Source organism: Helicoverpa armigera, chromosome 9 (genome assembly GCF_030705265.1).
Source record: "Helicoverpa armigera isolate CAAS_96S chromosome 9, ASM3070526v1, whole genome shotgun sequence".
Lineage (NCBI taxonomy): Eukaryota > Metazoa > Arthropoda > Insecta > Lepidoptera > Noctuidae > Helicoverpa > Helicoverpa armigera.
The window spans coordinates 2,978,487-2,998,211 of record NC_087128.1 but is presented as its reverse complement, the minus strand read 5'-3'; the positions used below and the strand labels follow the sequence as shown (position 1 = coordinate 2,998,211).

At 36.6% G+C, this 19,725-nt stretch overlaps 1 protein-coding gene across 1 annotated transcript in view; it reads right to left on the bottom strand.

Moving 5' to 3' along the window:
- Positions 1-19,725, bottom strand: part of LOC110378704 (nitric oxide synthase) — a 47,279-nt gene that overhangs the window by 2,851 nt on the left and 24,703 nt on the right. Inside the window, exons 4-17 of the mRNA XM_021338072.3 lie at positions 14,409-14,500; positions 13,181-13,322; positions 11,842-11,984; positions 5,373-5,547; positions 4,868-5,049; positions 4,016-4,130; positions 3,040-3,270; positions 2,696-2,800; positions 2,533-2,612; positions 2,348-2,454; positions 1,814-2,043; positions 1,401-1,649; positions 985-1,138; positions 388-557 (exon numbers count right to left, since the gene is read on the bottom strand). Coding sequence (XP_021193747.3) covers positions 388-557; positions 985-1,138; positions 1,401-1,649; positions 1,814-2,043; positions 2,348-2,454; positions 2,533-2,612; positions 2,696-2,800; positions 3,040-3,270; positions 4,016-4,130; positions 4,868-5,049; positions 5,373-5,547; positions 11,842-11,984; positions 13,181-13,322; positions 14,409-14,500 — 2,175 coding nt within the window. The remainder of the gene's footprint in view (positions 1-387; positions 558-984; positions 1,139-1,400; positions 1,650-1,813; positions 2,044-2,347; positions 2,455-2,532; positions 2,613-2,695; positions 2,801-3,039; positions 3,271-4,015; positions 4,131-4,867; positions 5,050-5,372; positions 5,548-11,841; positions 11,985-13,180; positions 13,323-14,408; positions 14,501-19,725) is intronic.

Here is a 19,725-nt window from a genome sequence, read left to right as displayed (position 1 = left end):
ACGTACAAGGAAACGAATTACAAATACTACATTGATGAAGGTATCGAAATTGTTTACTACTCATATGATGAGTTTGTGGCTCAGTAATTACAATCACACCGGCCAATGAATCAGGTTATTCAAAACTCGACGTGGTCAATACGTAGATGGTTGTACTGCGGATTATTGTAATAACCAATTCATCCGTTGATTTTCGATTAGATATTGCATCTAATGACAAAAATTCAGTGTCCAATCGCAAAAGAACGGATGATTATTGTAATCCACAGGTAGTCAGACTTTTATATTTAAAAAAAAACTAAACCTGAGGGCATTGTGCTATCTATCAAAAGTATCGTATAGGTCTTTAAGAAAGGAAAGGGCTAGGCAGATAATGATGATCCTTACCGTAACTAATTCCCTTATTTGTTCAGCTTCAGATTCATCAGTACATGATTTAGCGAGGTACTCTAATACTTTAGTAGTCGGTGGTGTGGTTATGTCCAAGAATCTTGAGTAGATGTCTCGGATGGTTGCCGGTGGTAAGCGTTCGTATCTCTCCCAAGCTCTTACGGTACCTGTCGATAAACATATCTTTATTAAGTAGTTTATTTTTTATTGGGTTTCTCATTATTCTGAACTGGAACGTAATATGATTTGTCTCATAATTTATCGCTATCTCCAATTTCCTATATGATAATTTACAAAAAATCTAGAATTAAAAAAAAAGCTTCAAACTCGATTTTGTTATCTGCTAAGTTAATCGCCAACCATTAGGTATTTGAAAATTCCATATGGACCTGGTAATTTATTCAACTCACGTACAAAAGTTCACATTGAGCTTGTTCCTTATTATTTTGATTCCACCAACATTATATTTTCGATCAAACCAGTCGTCGTGCATAAATTTTAGCATTCCTTTAGCGTCTGCGTCATTTCAAAATCGTTTGATGATACTAATTTTACCATCACTGACATTTATATTGTTATTATTGTTTTTCTTACCTGTTGGTGTTAATGTTTCCTTCATAACTTGCAGTTGTACTATCTTGTCGAGCTCTTCAATGCCTCTCAGTCTTTCTAATACTGCATCAACAATTTCTTTTCTGTTTACAGACATCACGCCAATATGGTCTCCAGGAACGTATTTGATTTCACACTAAAATATAAAATTACAGGTTTGAACATAATGCGTACTAAATTATAGACTTGTTTCTCTTGTTTTCTTGACTTTTTTAATATGAGGAAAGGTCATGCATTAATGTTAGAATAGGATATACATTTTATGATACCATAATGTTCACAGTTTTTACAACCATTGATCAGGATTTGTTTTAAAATTTGATCGTCAAGGCCTTGATTTTATTTGGTTTTGTGTTCAAATATTTTAGAAAGGATAAATATTTAATAGTTTTTCTTACGTCTGGTTCCATGTCGATAAATATAGTCTCTGCGTCTGTTTCTGCATGTTCTGCTAAAGTTTTGTTTTCTTTGACTTTGTAAGTGACCAGTTGTTTTCTGAATCCTGATGCGAGTGCGCTAATTAAAGGCATGTCTGACGATGGTTTGCCAAAACGCACAGTTTCTTCCGTAACTGGAATGACACCTACAGCGTTTTGTGCGTCCTTTACCATATCGCTTTCATCTAGGCAGAATGTTTTGCAGGATTCCTGAAAGGATATATTTGTCAGTATACTCTCTCTCTTAAAAACAGTATTGAGGAACTGCCTTACTCGGTTAAATTTAGGATATTTATGGCATAATGGTTGCATAGGTAAGCAGACCTAAAAATGAAATCTATTTTTTAAATTTCACTTAGAAAAGGCGTACTTACTTCGAAAATTTCCGCCGACCAAGCACGGAACCTCTGCTCTAACCCATACATTTCATCACCACAGCACAAGTCCATTATTCTTTCTCCTCCCAAACCGCCGAGGACACTATCCATCAGTTTGCCAAAATTACAGAACTTTGGATATGCACTGGATCCCAGAGCAAATACTGCGAACCGAACATTGCTGAGTGGAGCTATGTGTTCCACTGATGATGCTGCTGTCATTGCACCTAGAAGCAAAAATTATGTTTAGAAAATTATGTTACCTAACCCATTTCTATCAAAAGCTTGTAAGAGCCTTGTTACAACTGATATTTATATCACAAAATTCAGTGCACATCAAATTATATAATTCGCAGACAAGTATCCATCAAATCAACTAGATAAACAGCGCATATTATTTTCTGAACGCGTATCGTAAATAAAATTATAATGAACTAAATGAGCAGATTTTTTTTTAATCTTTGATTTAAAATGCGTAACACAGGCCTTCCATTACATAATACATTAAGATAAACAAATTCCAGAACTTACTTTTGGTAGACTCCAGACGTGTTAACTGCCGGTTGTAATCCATATTTGATGCCAGAACACTGTTAGTTCTCAACAAAGCCCTTGGAGATTTCGGGGTCTTGAAACCTCTGAAACCCCAAATAATATTATTAGCATTATACTTCACCAACTTAGTTTCTTTTAAAGGGTATAAGAATAGTACTTACGCAGAACCATTGAAGTCTTGTAAATCATCTTGGCTTTCTTTTTCAATGTTGAGCATTTGTAGTAGATGTTCAGCAAGGTCCTGATAGAGACAACACCAAGTTTGAATACCAGTTCTTTCTCTTAAATTCATAAGTTATTGTAAATTGTAGAATTGATACGTACCACTCCATTAGCCGGTGGCTCGCCATTGCCGAAAGTTGAAGTAACAATAAGCAGTAGAGTTTCGTGTTCTATTGAGAACATGTCGTAATCAGACATGCATTGGACCTAGAAAATGCGAAAATTAGTTTAAGCTTCCAGTTAAAATTAAGCCTAGAAGCCTACTAAAAATAGCTCCATTCAAATAAAATTAACTCAGTGACATTTAAGTTGAAACACTCCACAAAGTGGTTTACATTAAACCGAGCGAATAACTCTTAAAGAGGATAAATATTTCCACAGTTGCCACTAACCATCCAATTTAACAAAATGCTAAACTCCGCCATATTTTCGATATAAAAACTTACCTGAGCATTGAAAGCGTGTCCGAAAAGAGTCCCTAACTCCTTGGCATACTGTTCAGATTTGCCTGTCTCTGTGGCGTAAAGAATTGTTGCCTTGATGCGTTTAGAGAGAGCTCTGCCGAACAGTTTGGAAGTGAACTTGACGGCTCGTGCAATCTGCTTGAAGTGGAACTTCCTATGGCCGGTCTTCACGCCCTCGGACTTACTCCACTGGTGGGTCTTCCATGCGGGTTCCTAGTAGAAAAGGTGGAAGAAGAAAGCTTATTATTAGCTGTTTTGGCAGAAATAGTCAATCAATCCTCAATTGGGCAAATTCGAAAAATTAAATTTCCGTAACTGGACGCTTTTTAAATACCAATTTTCGGAAACACCATTTTTGGAAGTCTTATTTATTGAATAATATATCTTAATTCAGGTAGCTATATCCCCTCAAAGTAATCAAAGTACATTGCCATAGTTGCAGACCAAACTACATATATTTATCCATATCCTGTATTTATGAAAGAATTTACGGCAAGTGTCATGTTACGTTAGGAATGATCCCGACCCCTGGCCGACCCCGAATAATTGGGAAGCGGCGAGAAACATGAGTAATGATCCCGGATTAACACAACAATCTGGATACGTACGGACTTACGTATGAAGATATATTCTAGTTTTGGGCAGATGGCAATTGATGTTTACTTGAGACAAACGAAGACAGAACCGGCAAAGGACATTATTATGTAGAAAAAATGAAAAAGATGAATTTAAAAATTACTTTTCATTATTCATTTTTGTTACCTATTTGTAACCGCAATGGAATTATATCACCTGATATTTATAAAAAGCTATTAATCAAAGAATTTACGTAAAGATGCAAAAAAGTTGAAATGTCAAAAGTTACTGCTGTTTTAGGTCACAAATTGAATATTATTTTGTAAACTTCTCTTGTTACCATCTTATTACTTATCTGTGAAAAGATTCAGAGGAAACTTACCTGATAATCATAAGAAGGTCTCAGATAGTACAGGGCCATTTCTTGATGGAATACTGGTGTTAGAGACGATGACATCGGTGGAACTATCCAGATCCAATCTGATGGACAGCCCTTCCTAAAACGATAATCATCTGTTAATTGCCATCAGTTCTTTATCCTATTGCATCAGAACATGAGATATGTTTTTAGAGTGTATGAATGTAAACTGGCAGGACTATTTTTGCATTGGATTCTTTAAATAATCATGCAAGTGTGTCATATTATTGTTAAGAGTTAACTGCAATTCTATATATCCATATATTACACTTCATCATCCTCCGAGCCTTTTTCCCAAACTATGTTGGGGTCGGCTTCCAGTCTAACCGGATTCAGCTGAGTACCAGTGCTTTACAAGAAGCGACTGCCTATCTGACCTCCTCAACCCAGTTACCTGGGCAACCCGATACCCCTTGGTTAGACTGGTGTCAGACTTACTGGCTTCTGACTACCCGTAACGACTGCCAACGATGTTCAATGACAGCCGGGACCTACAGTTTAACGTGCCATCCGAAACACAGTCATTGGTGTCTAAGATATACTTAGAAAGTACATACAAACTTAGAAAAGTTGCATTGGTACTTACCTGACCTGGAATCGAACCCGCACCCTCATACTCGAGAGGTTGGTTCTTTGCCCACTAGGCCACCACGACTCCATATATTACACTTATTACACGATTTTTATACTGTCTCAAAATTTTAGTCACTATATCTAAGTATATGTTTTTATGCTGTTCTTAATGTGTATCTTTTATTGCATGAGTTTTTTCTCTCTTAGTGTCCTTTGGAAAAATTTATATTCTTAAGGACTTACCGTATTTTGCTCTCATTCTCCATATGTTTCATAAACTGTTCGGACGCGGAGTGATGGTCGACTATAGACACGTTGTCTCTATGGTAGCTGTACAGAACTGCTATGTTTATTTCTACCAGCGCCTTGTCCTTCCATAGAGAAACCGCCATGTTCGTGTCTAAGCCCATTCTCATGGCCACGCTCTGGTATAAAGATAATAGTATTTTTAGAGAGGTCATTTTAATCAGTAAACAAAGGAAGAATTCAAGAGTTAGACAGCTTTATTTCTACACTTTGTTAATTTTTAATTCGGGCCTTCTAATTTCCATGACAGTCATTTATTTTGTAGTTAAGTGATAATTCATACAAAGGTCATTAAATCAATCAGATGGCACATCAATCATTATTTGGTAAAAACAGCTATATAATTAGCCCTAATAATACACAACGTAAAAAAACTTGAATTTATAAGGAAAATTGAAAACCAGTTTTTTGAGTATCAAGAAGGCTGTTTGATGATACTAACCTCAAGGATATTTAATCGATTGCTGTCACAGAAGTTCCTGCAGCCGATCTCAGTGCCCATGTACCAGCCGTTGAAGGCAGTCGCCGTGAACTCCAGACCTCCACAGTCCATTCTCATACCGCTGACGGCTGGTAGGGCGTACCAACGCAGACCCAGGTCTTGGAACCAGTCGTAACTAAAAATAAAATGTAAGATAGATTGAAGAAAATGAATGAAAATGAAAAATTTGAGAAAATGTGAATGTGGATTGTAGTGGTCTTGAAAAGGGAAGGAAATTATGTTATGTCCAATTTGATAGTTTTCCAGTTTTTACACGCTTTTTATTTAGCTTCACCTGTATGTTTGTAACCGACTTCTTTGGGCGCGATTTTGACCCACTTTAAACGGCCAGATTTCGTTCAAACTTTGTAGATTTATTGAGGACCGATGACGATAGACTAATTTGATAAAATTATTCCATTTTAACCGATTTCCCAAAAAGGAGGAGGTTACACATACACATCGATTACTCCGAGGTTTATAGACCGATTTACGTGATTCTTTTTTTGTTCGACTCGAAATAGCTGCCAGTTGGTCCCATAGTCATCAGGTCAGGATCTGATGATGGAAACCCTGAGAAATTGAGGGCAACCTTCAAAAGTTGTAGGCATACATAGGGTAAAAACTTGACACTCAGGTGTACGCCTAAAAGCACTATTCAACTGTGAAGATTTGGAGCTGACCTGATGATGGAGACCAGAGAGGGTCGAGGGAACTCGACAACTGAATATGTAAACTACCTCGTGTTTGGGCTTAAATTATTTGTATTGACAAGACCTTTGCAACAGTGAAGGTTTGGAGCTGACCTGATGATGGAGACCAGAGAAAGTCGAGGGAACTCGACAACTGAATATGTAAACTACCTCGTTTGGACTTATATTCTTTGTATTGATGAGAACTTCCCACTTGTATGGATAGTGACAACTATTCGTATCACTGAAAAGCTTTAAATAAATAACCTTTTTACATAAAAATTAAACCGACTTCCCAAAACACTAAAAAGCAAAATAAAAACTAATTTTAGGTCCATCGGCCTAGAAGTCGGTGGCAAAATTTACTTAGTAACATCCGTGGTAACATCCATTAGACACCGACTTCTAGGCTTTTCAATTTGCAAAATATGATTTTTGTTAATTTATATAATTTTCATCTATAGTCGATAAGGTAAGAAAATTAATAAAAAATTTCTAGAATTTTTCTCTACAGTCGATAAGGCAGGACTCGATGTTAATTTTTATTTTCAATAATTATCTTTAGCCGTTTTCTCTAATATTGTCAAATTTTTGTATACTAAAGAGAATTTTAATTCTACAAAAGAAATAATAGTTTTAAAACAAACTAAAAAGTAGAACTTTGTTTATCTTATATCTGTTGTTATTGTCTGATTGCCAACTGACTACAACAATAAGCAATCGTCTGGGTTACTAAACCCGGTTGTGCTAGATCGTATTAATTAAGGTTTTGAGCCTCAAGCCAAGGTTATTTACTGCAGCCGCCTACAATTTATTACTCGTAAACAACTTGCACGTCCCATCGATCTATAAACATGGTGAAATGTGCTAAGTGCGGAAAAATGGTGACGAAAAAAAATCCTGGTATACAGTGTTCAAAGTGCAGTAAATGGTTTCATGCATCATGTGCGTCAATAACTGCAGATCAATTAAACGTACTGTATTCAACGGACGCTGTCGATTGGAAATGTCGACCGTGTATGGGTAACGGCAAACCCAAACGTCTATCCTGCATCCTGCCCGACGTTGATGACGAAGACATCACAGATACGGAGAACCTCATGGATAATAACATAACCCAACGCATCCTTAGCGATATACGGCGAGAGGTACGGGACATAATTAAAGAAGAACTGCAAAGTACCCTACAGTTCTACTCGGACAAAATCGATGAGTACGAATTAAAGATAAATGGATTTGAAAATAAAATAAAATTATTCGATAACCAGAACATGGAGCTAAAACATAAATATAAAAACCTCGAACTTAAATACGAGGTAGTGGAACAAAACTTAACGCATTTGAACAAAGCCAACTAGCCAACAATATTGATATTTGTGGTGTTGAGGAAACAGAGGATGTGGATGGCATGGTGAAGAACTTATGTATTAAACTGAATTTAAAAGCGGAGGATGTCGTCTGCACATATCGCAAGAAAAGTAACCGACCTGAAGCCAAACAAGGGAAACTCCCCCCACCAATTGTCGTGACCCTTAAGGAAGGCCGTCGGGATTCATGGCTGCAAGTCGCTAAGACTCACACCATCTCTGGAAAGGATTTAGGTAGCGGTGAGGATACTAAAATATATCTAAGAGAAAGTCTATCACCCACCACGGCCTACCTACTTTGGGCAACTAAGAATGCTCTAAAAACAACAAACATATGTAAATTCGTTTGGTGTAAAAATGGTCACATTTTAGTCAAAAGGCACGAAAAGGGAAAACATATAACATTCGATCGGAGAAGGACATACATAAACTTGTCTCCGATTTTAAAATAATCAAGAAACTTGAAGATGTTCCTCATCACATTATCTACCCCCTGCCAATTAAATAACACCTTAAATGGATGACACTCTAGATAATACATTACTTGAAAATACATACAAACATTGGAATGAATTCACAGAAGATATACCATATACATATAACTCAATAACAATGCTTCACGTAAATATCAGATCGATGTTGAAGAATTTCTCTCAACTCGAATACGTCGTTACGAACTGCCCTCAGACTATTCACCTGGTCATTATCACCGAGGCAAACATCTCTGATTGGACGAAATCATTGTTTGAGCTCGACAACTACGACATGGAGACTCAGCTGCGTGATAATAGGAAGGGAGGCGGTGTCATCGTGTATGTGCACAAGAGCATTTGCTTCACCAGACTACCTTCGCGTACACTAAACTTCGAGTCTATAAACGGCGAGCTAAAAACGGACTATGGTGCAACTGTTGGTTTGTGTGTTGTGTATAGACCTCCTGATACAAATAAGAGACTGTTCATCGAAGAGTTAGGTAGGCTAATAAACAAATATTCGCAAAAAAATAATTTCATCCTGGTAGGTGACATGAACATCGATTTGAAACAAAAATCTTCGATAACAAATCATTACTTAAACACACTCTGTGAATTGGGTCTAGAATGTGGAATAAACCAGTTTACCCGAATAGATAAGCGAGGTGAGTGCATAACAAAATCATGTATTGATCATATTTTTATACGTAGTGTCGACTGTCGCACTGCACAAACAGCTGTTATAAAAAATGCCTTAGCCGACCACTTCATAACCGGTTGCGCGCTAGTCGACAATACGTATGTAAACAAAGCCACTCAATACAAAACCATTAGTAAATTAGATAATTGTAAGCTACAAAATGAATTGATTAATATTAATTGGAGTGTGGCCTTGGATTACGACAACCCTAAAGATATTTTATGTTTTATCTTGGATAAATTTTCTGATGTGTACGAGAAATGCAAGTATAATATAAAAATTAAAACTAGTAAAAGACAAACTTGTATATGGAAAAGTACCAGAATAGAAAAAATGTGAAAAAAGAGATCAATTATTAGATATCTGGCTTAAAGATAAAAGTAATCTGGCAAACAGACTATTATATAATAAGTACAGAAATAAAACAAATAAACATATTAATAATGTAAGAAATAATTACTTTATGAAAGAGGTAAAATCAAATTTTCATAATTCTAAAAAAATTTGGGCAACTATTAATACCCTTTGTGGAAAAATAAATAAATCTATAGATGAAATAATTATAAAACACTTTAAATTATTGCCAAATGTTGTATCCAATAAATTCGCCTCTGAATTCAGAAATAATGTCAAAAATACATGCAAATTTCAGTGTAACACACCTATTTTAGACGATAATTGCTATATTAATAAATGTCACTTATCAATGAGACTACAGAAGGCCAAAGAGGAGGTTGTATCTTTTATTATAAAACACCTCAATGAGAGGAAATGTCCAGGTTTCGATGGCATCCGCGTCAAAGATTTAAAATATATTCATGAAAAATTACCCCGTTATAACGCACCTAATTAACAGATGCATTGCCACGTCCTCGTACCCTGATCAATTAAAGATTGGTATAGTAAGACCTATCCATAAGAATGGTTCGTACAAAGATGTAAACAACTACAGGCCTATTACTATTTTATCATGTATCGATAAGATAATTGAGAGGTATCTCGGACTAGAAATTAACAATTACTTGACAAAAAATAATGTTATTAATGATAAACAATACGGATTTCAAAAAAATAAAAATACCTCACAATTATTATCTAATTTTAGTAATGGGGTCAACAAGTGCCTGAACAATCGCGAACATGTACTTGTTGTCCTCATTGACTTTAGTAAAGCTTTCGATTGTTTGGAATATAATACACTATTTAATAAATTAGAGCAAAATGGTATACGGGGTCCATTATTAGATTGGTTCAAAAACTACCACAAGAACCGCTACACGTCGGTGTGTGTCGCGGGTTCGTTAAGTAGCATGGTCTCAACTGATAAAGGCACAGCACAAGGTTCAATTATCGGGCCAACTGAATACTTACTGTACGTGAACGACATGTGTAACATTTTCACAGAAGGCTCCGTGTACCAATTTGCTGACGACACATGTTTGGTTGCTGCACATAAAGACATACGTGAGGCGCAGAGAGTGATGCAGTGTAACTTCGACCTCTTATGCAAGTGGGCCCATGACGTTGGTCTTGTAATTAATACAAAAAAAACTAAGTTAATTTACATACACTCACCTTACCTGACAGCGTCTTGTGTGCCTTCTGTCGTTGCTCATGAGCACCTGTGTCTTCACCGACCGGTCAAAGCGTGTAGTTGCTCCTCATTGGAGCTAGTGACTCAGCATATGTACCTTGGTCTGATAATAGATAGTAACTTCCACTGGAGGCCGCACATCGATCATGTATGCAATAAGCTCAGGTCTATAATAGCAAAACTATCGATACTTAAGTATAAACTACCATATAAAATACTTAGAACATTGTACTTGGCATTGGCTGATTCCGTAATTGATTACGGCCTAAGTAGCTACGGACGAACATACAAGACTTATATTGAAGACATTTACAAGTTACAGTTACGCATTTTAAAAACGATAGTACCCAAAAAAATAAAACAGCAATTCCAAGATGATGACTCGGGTTTATTTAAGCACTGTCAAATTGTTAATGTATTTGATAAGGTACGTTTACGCGTTATAAGTGAAAATTGTCACAATATTCTCAATATCCGTAAATACGAAAGGCTAAAGTCGTTGCGTTGTTTAACATATTTACCTACATTTATCATACCTAAATCTAATAATATCTATGGAGCAAGGACGTGGGAATGTATGCTACCATCATATTTAAATGACCTGCCCATTGAACTCTGCAGTAAAATAAATCCTAAAAACTGTCAAAAGATACTAAAGAAGTACTTTCTAGACTGCAGTGAGATCTAGAAAGTAACTCCTTATGTATATATAATGTATACCTATGTATAAATGTGTCACCGAGTTGCCGTGGCTGACATACCACTGTTAAACCCGCGATGGTTTGTGTCGGTATATTTACTGTTATGTAACCAAATTGTAAATCTGATATTTTGAATAATAAATAATAATAAAAAAAAAAATAATAAATAAAAAGAAAATAAAAAATAGTTTAAAAAAAAACTAAAAATCACGCTTTTTATAGAAAAACGAACTAAAAAATAGAAAATAAATTTTCATGAATTTAAATTAAGAAAACAGTGTTAATTTCAATGAATATAAATTAATAATAGTGTGAATACAAAAAAAAAAATATTTAAAAAAAGCGTGGGGTGCTTTTTAAGATATTATCGAAATGAAAATCACTGTACTCATATCTGTCAATAAAATATTTATAACTATTGACACCATGCACCCCACGCTTTTTTTTTAAATATTTTTTTTTTTGTATTTACACTATTATTAATTTATATTCATTGAAATTTTTAACACTGTTTTCTTAATTTAAATTCATGAAAATTTATTTTCTATTTTTTAGTTCGTTTTTCTATAAAAAGCGTGATTTTTAGTTTTTTTTTAAACTATTTTTTTTGTCACACACTCGGTCGTAACCCTTAATCTCGAATGAATGAATAAATCTTGAAGTTCAAAATGTCGATTTACTTTAGCCATAAAGTACACAAGATCGATGTATGTGACTTAGAATGTACGCTATGACAAAGTATTGTATTCAGAATGTTCATGATCCCGATTTACGGAATATCGAAAGTTTGTTATGGCGAAGTATCGTGATTTTGAAGACCAATTGACCTATTTAGTCTTCTACAAGTACATCTCATGTGTGTAAAATATATAAATGTGGGTAAAACCACAAGGAGGAACTTACTTGGGGTGATCCATGCGGACTTCCATAACAATTTCTCTGGGTATCTCGAAGTACTCTGGGTCCTTGCCTCCGGCTGACAAGACCAGGGGCAGTATGTCCCATGCAGTTTTCTCTTTCGGCTTCCAACCTAACTTCAAGCATACCTAAGAAAATAAAAATAAAATTAAATTTGAAAATATTGAATGGCATAAAATTAAAATAAAATTGGGGCATAATTTTGCTTATCAGACAGAAATAAATTTGTAAAAAGTCTGAATAATATACACTACTATTGATAATAAATGAATTGCGTTATTTTATAAATTAATCAATTTTTCATTGATATACTACCACGTAACTACATTAAAAGAATAAAATATTAGTTATTTATGTTAATATTATGATTATATTTTATTCATCTTGTTTGATTATTCATTTACTTAAAAGAGTATTCTTATACATTCAGTACTACAACTCTAATATAGTATTATAGTGATCTATTTTTGCTTAAGAGCCACTTAAGAAACATTTATTCTAGCTAATAATTTATTTATAACAGATTGACTAGATTACCGGATAATCTGTAATTTATAAATACTAAGTTTATATATCAATCAAATATTATTATGTAGTATCAAAATATTGGCATCTTACAACCTAATCCAATTGTTACCGGGCACAAAAAGTGATCGCATACTTAAGTAATAGCTATAAGTAACTTTAAATATTTTCTACCATTGGTTTTAATAGGTATTAGATAAGTAAGAATCATTAAATAATTTTAACTATATGCATATAATTTATTGGATAATAATTGTGTCTATGGAAACTGGTTATCTTGAATGTATAAATCCAGTTTTCAAATATCACAATAGACGGTTTTTCTTGCATAATATTATAATATTATTTATGTTGTATTTGTTTGTCTGCGGTAATCCGGTTTTCTTTTGGTCGATTCTCAGCAAATTGAATAAAGCTATGTAATTCTATGTGTATGTATGGTTTGTGTCAATAAATAAGTTTTCTTTCTTTCTTTCTTTCTTTCTTTCTAATAATAGTGAACTATGGACTTTTAATAACAATATAGTTTTATACAGCAGTTGCATCTGGTAGGAACATTGAATATATTGGTGATATGCATTGGATGTAATGCTAATTTTCTAGCTGTTTCTCGAGGGGATTCTTCCCTTGTCCACATAAAAGGTAAAATGTTAAGTTTTCTTGAATGTTAAGTACTACTTAAGCTATATTAAAACCAGGTTTCATCAAAACCCATCTAGAAGTTTTGCGTGAAAGAGGAATAAGTATCCATCGATCTACACATACAAACTCGCATTTATAATGTTTAGTAAGGCTTTACCTCAGTAAACTCCAGTCGTCCAGGATCACCGAGTATAGAACCGTCGGGCATGCGGTACCCGGCGTAGCTGATAAGCTGCGGGTTCCAGATCCTGTAGTCGTGCTTACCGTCCGAACGCTGACGGAATATTGTTATTGCTGATCTGAAACAACATAGTATTATTAGAGAGCAGAAAATGTGAAAAAAAAGACTACAATTTCTATAAGGATCAATCCTAAAATTGTTATCTAATTTGCATCATCATTCATTATCAACAACACATATTTTTATCAATTTTGGGGTAAAAAATATTGGAATATTGCCGTAGCGCAAAGTATATTAATCAACCATCCCCAAGCAATCTTATAGGCAGATGCTGTTGAGTATCAGTATTTTCTATAAAAAACAAAAAACAGTGGACTTAAAATCTTCTAAACTGAATTCACGGCGTGTTATTAAAAAGGGCAAATAATAAATTACAAGTCTCCATGAATACAAAACTTTACAGACTTAGTGTTAGCATGTTAAATTCTCAAAGTAATCACCTATATTTCTGAAGTAATAACGTAACTCATCAAACAGGCTATGTTTAACGCGCTGCAAACAAGCTCTAACTTACATTACTATGAAAAGTTTTGCATTAAAGGTAACCGCACCATTTATAATACAAGATGTACGAGAGTCATCGATCTAGTAATAATTAATGATGACTTTAGCTGAGGTAATGTACCTACCATTAGGAAAATGTTTCGCACAAAATTTCTATGCATTTCTGAAGTCAACCATTTAGTCATCATTTCACAGGCCTTTTCCCAACTATTACAGGGTCGGCTTCCAGTCTAACTGGAATACGAAGCAAGAAGCGACTGCCTATCTGAGCTGGTCAACCCAGTTACCCGAGCAACCCAGTACCTCTAGCTAGGTAAGACTGGTTGTCAAACTTACAGGCTTGTGATACCCGTAACGACTGCCAAAAATGTTCGAATAACAGCTGGGACCCACAGTTTATCGCGATTTCGGAAGCCATGGTACGTATCCAAGATTTTATAGGATTTTATAGGGCCAGATTAGTCAGTGTTTGGTAATACATAAATTATTGCACATGCAAATCTTCTCAACATATTCGCAAAAAGTCGAATGGCTAACTACAGAAATGCAGAGTTAATTTTCCTGAAAGCTAACATGTAACAAAGGCTTGTACAAAAGGTTTGAATAACATTATTGTTAGGTAATTGTCAAAGCAACTGACCTGATATTTCCTTTATTGGTTCCGAATTTGATGTGAGTGCAGAGTGCTTCGAACATTCCACTCGCAGTAGTCACTTCTCTGCAGTCGAATATCTAGAACAAAATTATCCTTTTATCATTCAGGGAATTGCAGGCAATTGTTTTTTTGATGCTGAGAGTGGGAAAACAAATGGTGATATTTCATAAAGCTCAAAATACACTTTCGTAAATGAACTTTCAGTAAACACATCCATAAAATGAACATAAAAAGTAATCTTTTCTGATAATCCACCTAAGTATTTGTTAATACGGCACCAAAGCTGTAGCTCCAATGTGTTTTTGGACTAAAAATGTTAAATGACATTGTGAATTGTGTATTTTTCATGAAGATTTACTTTTTATGTCGTAATATGTGGCACGATTTACAAACTGAAGCTGGGAGCCATGATCACTATACTATCTGTAGTCTCTACCCAGCTTTGCTATACCTACATAAACGTATCCTTTGCATATGAATTGCCTTTTGAAATGTCTTCGCAGCACTCTGTATACGATATCCCACCCAAAACAAAAATGTGAAAGACTGCCAAGTTCGATAATATGGGAATGCTTCGCCTATAAAAGAAGTGAGATCTGAATAAGTACCAAGTTCCATACACATACCTCAGTTAAAAATAGTTACTTTTTAATGATGTCACTTGGCAAGTTTTCACACTCCTTGTTATAAACCTACTAAACGCAATGAATCAAGTATTTAATTTTCTATTAAAACTTGCCAAGTAACATCATTAAAAAGTAACTATTTTTAACTGAGGTATGTGTATGGAACTTGGTACTTATTCAGATCTCACTTCTTTTATAGGCGAAGCATTCCCATATTATCGAACTTGGCAGTCTTTCACATTTTTGTTTTGGGTGGGATTTCATTTATTTTTGTAAGGTTGTTTATTTTATTTTTTTCTTATGATGAAGTTAGTTAAAGAAATGTCTCATTTATACTATCTTTCAGATTTTTTTATATGCACTATGTTTCTTACAAAGAAATGAACTAGATTAACTAAATGGACTAGATTTACCAACTGACTGACATGACATGTTATCATAATTATGTTCGTGGATCAAAGTTACACATTTGTTATTTTCGAAAGTGATTCACACTTGGCCGTTTTCAGATTTTTACTTTACTTTGACTAAATACAATCCTTTGTAACGAATTTCAGATCGGTACGACCATTCGAAGATATATTATATAAATATAGATAAATTTAGTTCTTTTTAGTTCCTTAGGGGTATACATTTACACCGGGTCATCATCAGCCTATCGCAGTCCACTGCTGGACATAGGCCTCTTCAAGTGCACGCCACTGAGATCGATTTTCGGCTACTCGCATCCAGCTCCTGCCAGCCGTCTTGCGCAAGTCATCACTCCACCGTGCCTGAGGACGTCCTACACTACGCTTGCCGAGGCGTGGTCTCCACTCTAGAACTCGTTTACCCCAACGGTTATCGGTTCTTCGGCTAATATGGCCAGCCCACTGCCACTTCAGCTTGCTGATTCGGTGGGCTATGTCGATGACCTTGGTTCTCTGACGGATTACCTCATTTCTGATGCGATCCCTCAGAGAAATGCCAAGCATAGCCCTTTCCATAGCCCGCTGAGCGACTTTAAACTTGTGGACCAGCCGTACCGTCAGTGTCCACGTTTCGGCTCCGTAAGTCATGACAGGTAGGACGCACTGATTGAAGACTTTCGTCTTTAGGCACTGTGGGATCGACGATGTTAGGACTCGACGTAGCTTCCCAAATGCAGCCCAACCCAACTGAATTCTCCTATTCACCTCGTCCTCAAAGTTGTTTCTACCTAACTGCAATGTCTGCCCGAGGTATACATATTTCCGAACAACTTCGAGAACGGCGCCGTGTATCGCAATCGGTTCCGGTAGAACATGTTCATTGAACATGACCTTGGTTTTGTCCAAGTTCATCCGTAGGCCGATGCGTAGAGAAGATTCAGCCAGGTCGTTCAGCATTTGTTGTAGGTCCTGCAGCGTTTCTGCCATGATGACGATATCGTCAGCAAATCGCAAGTGAGAGATGTGTTCGCCATTGATGTTGATGCCACGTCCTTTCCAGTTCAGCGTCTTGAACATATCCTCCATTGCATTAGTGAACAGTTTCGGGGAAATAACATCCCCTTGTCTCACTCCTCGATGCAACGGTATGGGCCTTGTTTGCTGATTTTGTACTTGGACGGACATTGTAGCGGCTTCGTAGAGACATCTCATCACTTGGATGTATCGCCAATCTACTTGACAACGCTGCAGGGACTCCAGAACAGACCAGATTTCAACCGAGTCAAAGGCCTTCTCATAGTCCACAAATGCTAGACACAGGGCTGATTATACTCTTCGGTCTTCTGTATAATCTGCCGCACTGTGTGGATGTGGTCTATGGTGCCGTATCCGCTCCGAAACCCAGCCTGCTCCGGTGGTTGGAATTCGTCGAGTCTTCGCGCAAGTCGGTTCGTGATCACTCTTGAGAACAGCTTATAGACGTGGCTTAGGAGGAAATGGGTCGATAGTTCTTCAACTGGGTTTTGTCTCCCTTTTGAAGAACAGGACGACAACACTCCTACTCCACGCCTCTGGAGTTCTCCCTTCAAACAGGACGGCATTAAAAAGCTTCTGGAGCTCCCCCAGTACGGGCTTTCCTCCTGCTTTTAATAGCTCTGTTGTAATGCCATCCTCGCCAGGGGCTTTTCCATTTTTGAGCTGTCTCAGAGCGATCTCGATTTCGCCACTGCTGACTTCTGGCAGGTCTTCGGTGAAATGGCGCGTTAATGTGGCTCTAGAGTCCTCATTTCCGGGATCAGGTCGAGATGCATGCGATGCGTATAACCGGCCATAGAAATTTTCCACTTCCGAAAGGACTGCCGGCACCGAAGAAACGACTTCTCCACTTGTTGTGGTCAGCTTCGTCAAGTGGCTTCTTCCAGAGATTGTACGAACACCTTTGACCCCGATTCAGCTCAATTGCTCTTTCAATGTCAAGAGTATTGGAGCACCGGAGGTCGCGTCGTACGTGCTTGTTGATCTCTTGGTTTAGAGCCCGCTTAGCTGACGAAGTGACAGGTGGGTTTTCACGTCGTCTCTTCATAAGCCCTAATGTCTCTTCCGAAAGCTTTGATTTCTTGCCCTTACGCTGCATGTTACAGAATCTCGAACCTTCCTCCCTGAGGATCCGAACCACATTTTCGTGGTTCTGGTTAACGTCTGTTGTGGTTTCCACGGCGGCAAATCGGTTCTCCAAATTTGACTGGAACGTTTCAGATCCTGTCATGGTTTGGAGCAGTGTTGGTCGGAGCCTGGCCTTCATCAGACGGAAACGTTCAGCCTTGAAGTTGATATTCAGAGAGCCTCGGACAAGTCGGTGATCGCTACCGGTATTAAACCTATTGATCACGGAGACGTCTCTGAATATGTGCTTCTTGTTCGTCATGATGAAGTCAATCTCATTTTTAGTCATAGTGTCGGGGCTTTGCCACGTCCACTTCCTTTGGGGCTGCTTTTTGAAAAAAGAGTTCATCAAAAAGAGCCCCTCACGTTCGAGGAAGTTGACGAGCATTTGCCCCCTATGATTCCTGCTTCCAAATCCATGGGATCCTACTGCCGATTACACCGGGTATAAACCACCTTCATTATTTTGAAACCGACTCACACTTGGCCATTTTCAGATTTTTCCCTTTACCTTGACATAAAGACCTACCTCCATGCCAAATTTCAAGTCAATACGACCATTGGAAGTGGTCTAGGTTTTTGATGAGTGAGTCAGTCAGTCAGTCAGTCAGTCAGTCAGTCAGTGAGTGTATAGTAAAAATAGCGATTTTCTGACGGCAATATCTCAAGACCTACAATAGGTATATTAATGAAATTTTGTATTTTAGATAAGTGAGGGGGTCTCAACAGATACTAGAAATTTGATATGCGTAAATAAAATAGATTTTGAGTTACAGGGGGGTCGAATTTGGCCCGAAATGGTTCGTGTAATATAACCCACGGCCGGTGTGTCGCTTTTTTTGCTCGAACTTGGCGGACACACTGCCGTGTGTCTAGATGCAGTCTTTTGACGTTCGCCGACTGTATCGATGTGATAACTATCAGTGCACAGCTTTGAAGCTACTTATTACGAACTTATTTTTAGAAAATATTTCTCGGGGTTTTACAGCGCTCGTTTAGAACTGGTTTGCTCGTACAGGGGTGGTATAAAACCGGCCTTTAAGCCATCAATCTTGTGTCTCTCCATGTTGAGTTAATAACTTTTTCCGTACCTAATTGCAATGACGCACGTTGATGCACGTTATTGAGATTACGGTCTCTCGGTCTTCATGTCCCTCAAATGTCAACGATTTAAAATTATAGCTATTGGTTCAATGCATGGCGATATTCTACCACATTTATTAAGAGCTTTTACTTACGTTAGCAGTTTAATTACCGACATAGCCACAAACAAAAAGAGAATTGGAAAGGAATACCTCAAGCTTTAAAGTCAACTCTTAATAGGTTTTTTAAGCATCACATTTTTATTGCATTGATACAAGCAGCTCATTATTTAGACCTAACCTGAGCAGAGACAAAAACCGGTTCGTTTTTATATTGAACTTTGCAAGCATCCTTTTATAGTAAAGATTCTTTCTTGCTTCGGATATTTATTGCTCGATTTGCTTGTATTTGAACTTCTAAGGATAGAAACAAACGTCTGTATGTAAGTCTGTTCCTTGAGAAGGACTAATGACATTTAGTATGTGGCTCATTATAAAGTTATGCTGCTTAAGCTCTGAAACCCTAATTAAAAGTTCGCATGTCTCCCCTCGCTGAGTGTTTGAAGAAAATATTACAAGCGTACTGTTTCTTGATGGAAGATAATTTTAGAATTTTTGGAAATTCTATTTTAGAACTGTTCTTGCTTTGCTTATTCTTCATTCAAGATTTGAATGTACTTGACTCGTTGCGATTAACAGCCCACCAAGAGAATTACGCATGGGTAATAAATACTTCGTTAGTTAACTAACTACTAACTTTCTCTAGTGGTCATACTCATTAGGTACTATAGAATCTAATTATAAAATGTTAAAGAACTGAACACATAAAGAGTAGAACCATGTACTCAACTCTAATTATCTATTTAAAACAGAGATAAAAATATCTCAATATTTTATAAAAAAAAAACGTAAACACCAATACCAATATGTCTCTAATAAAACTCTGACGTGAAGTATTATATATTAGAAATACTTTTATATAAAATAGACCAGTAAACACGACTTACATAAAATATTCAAG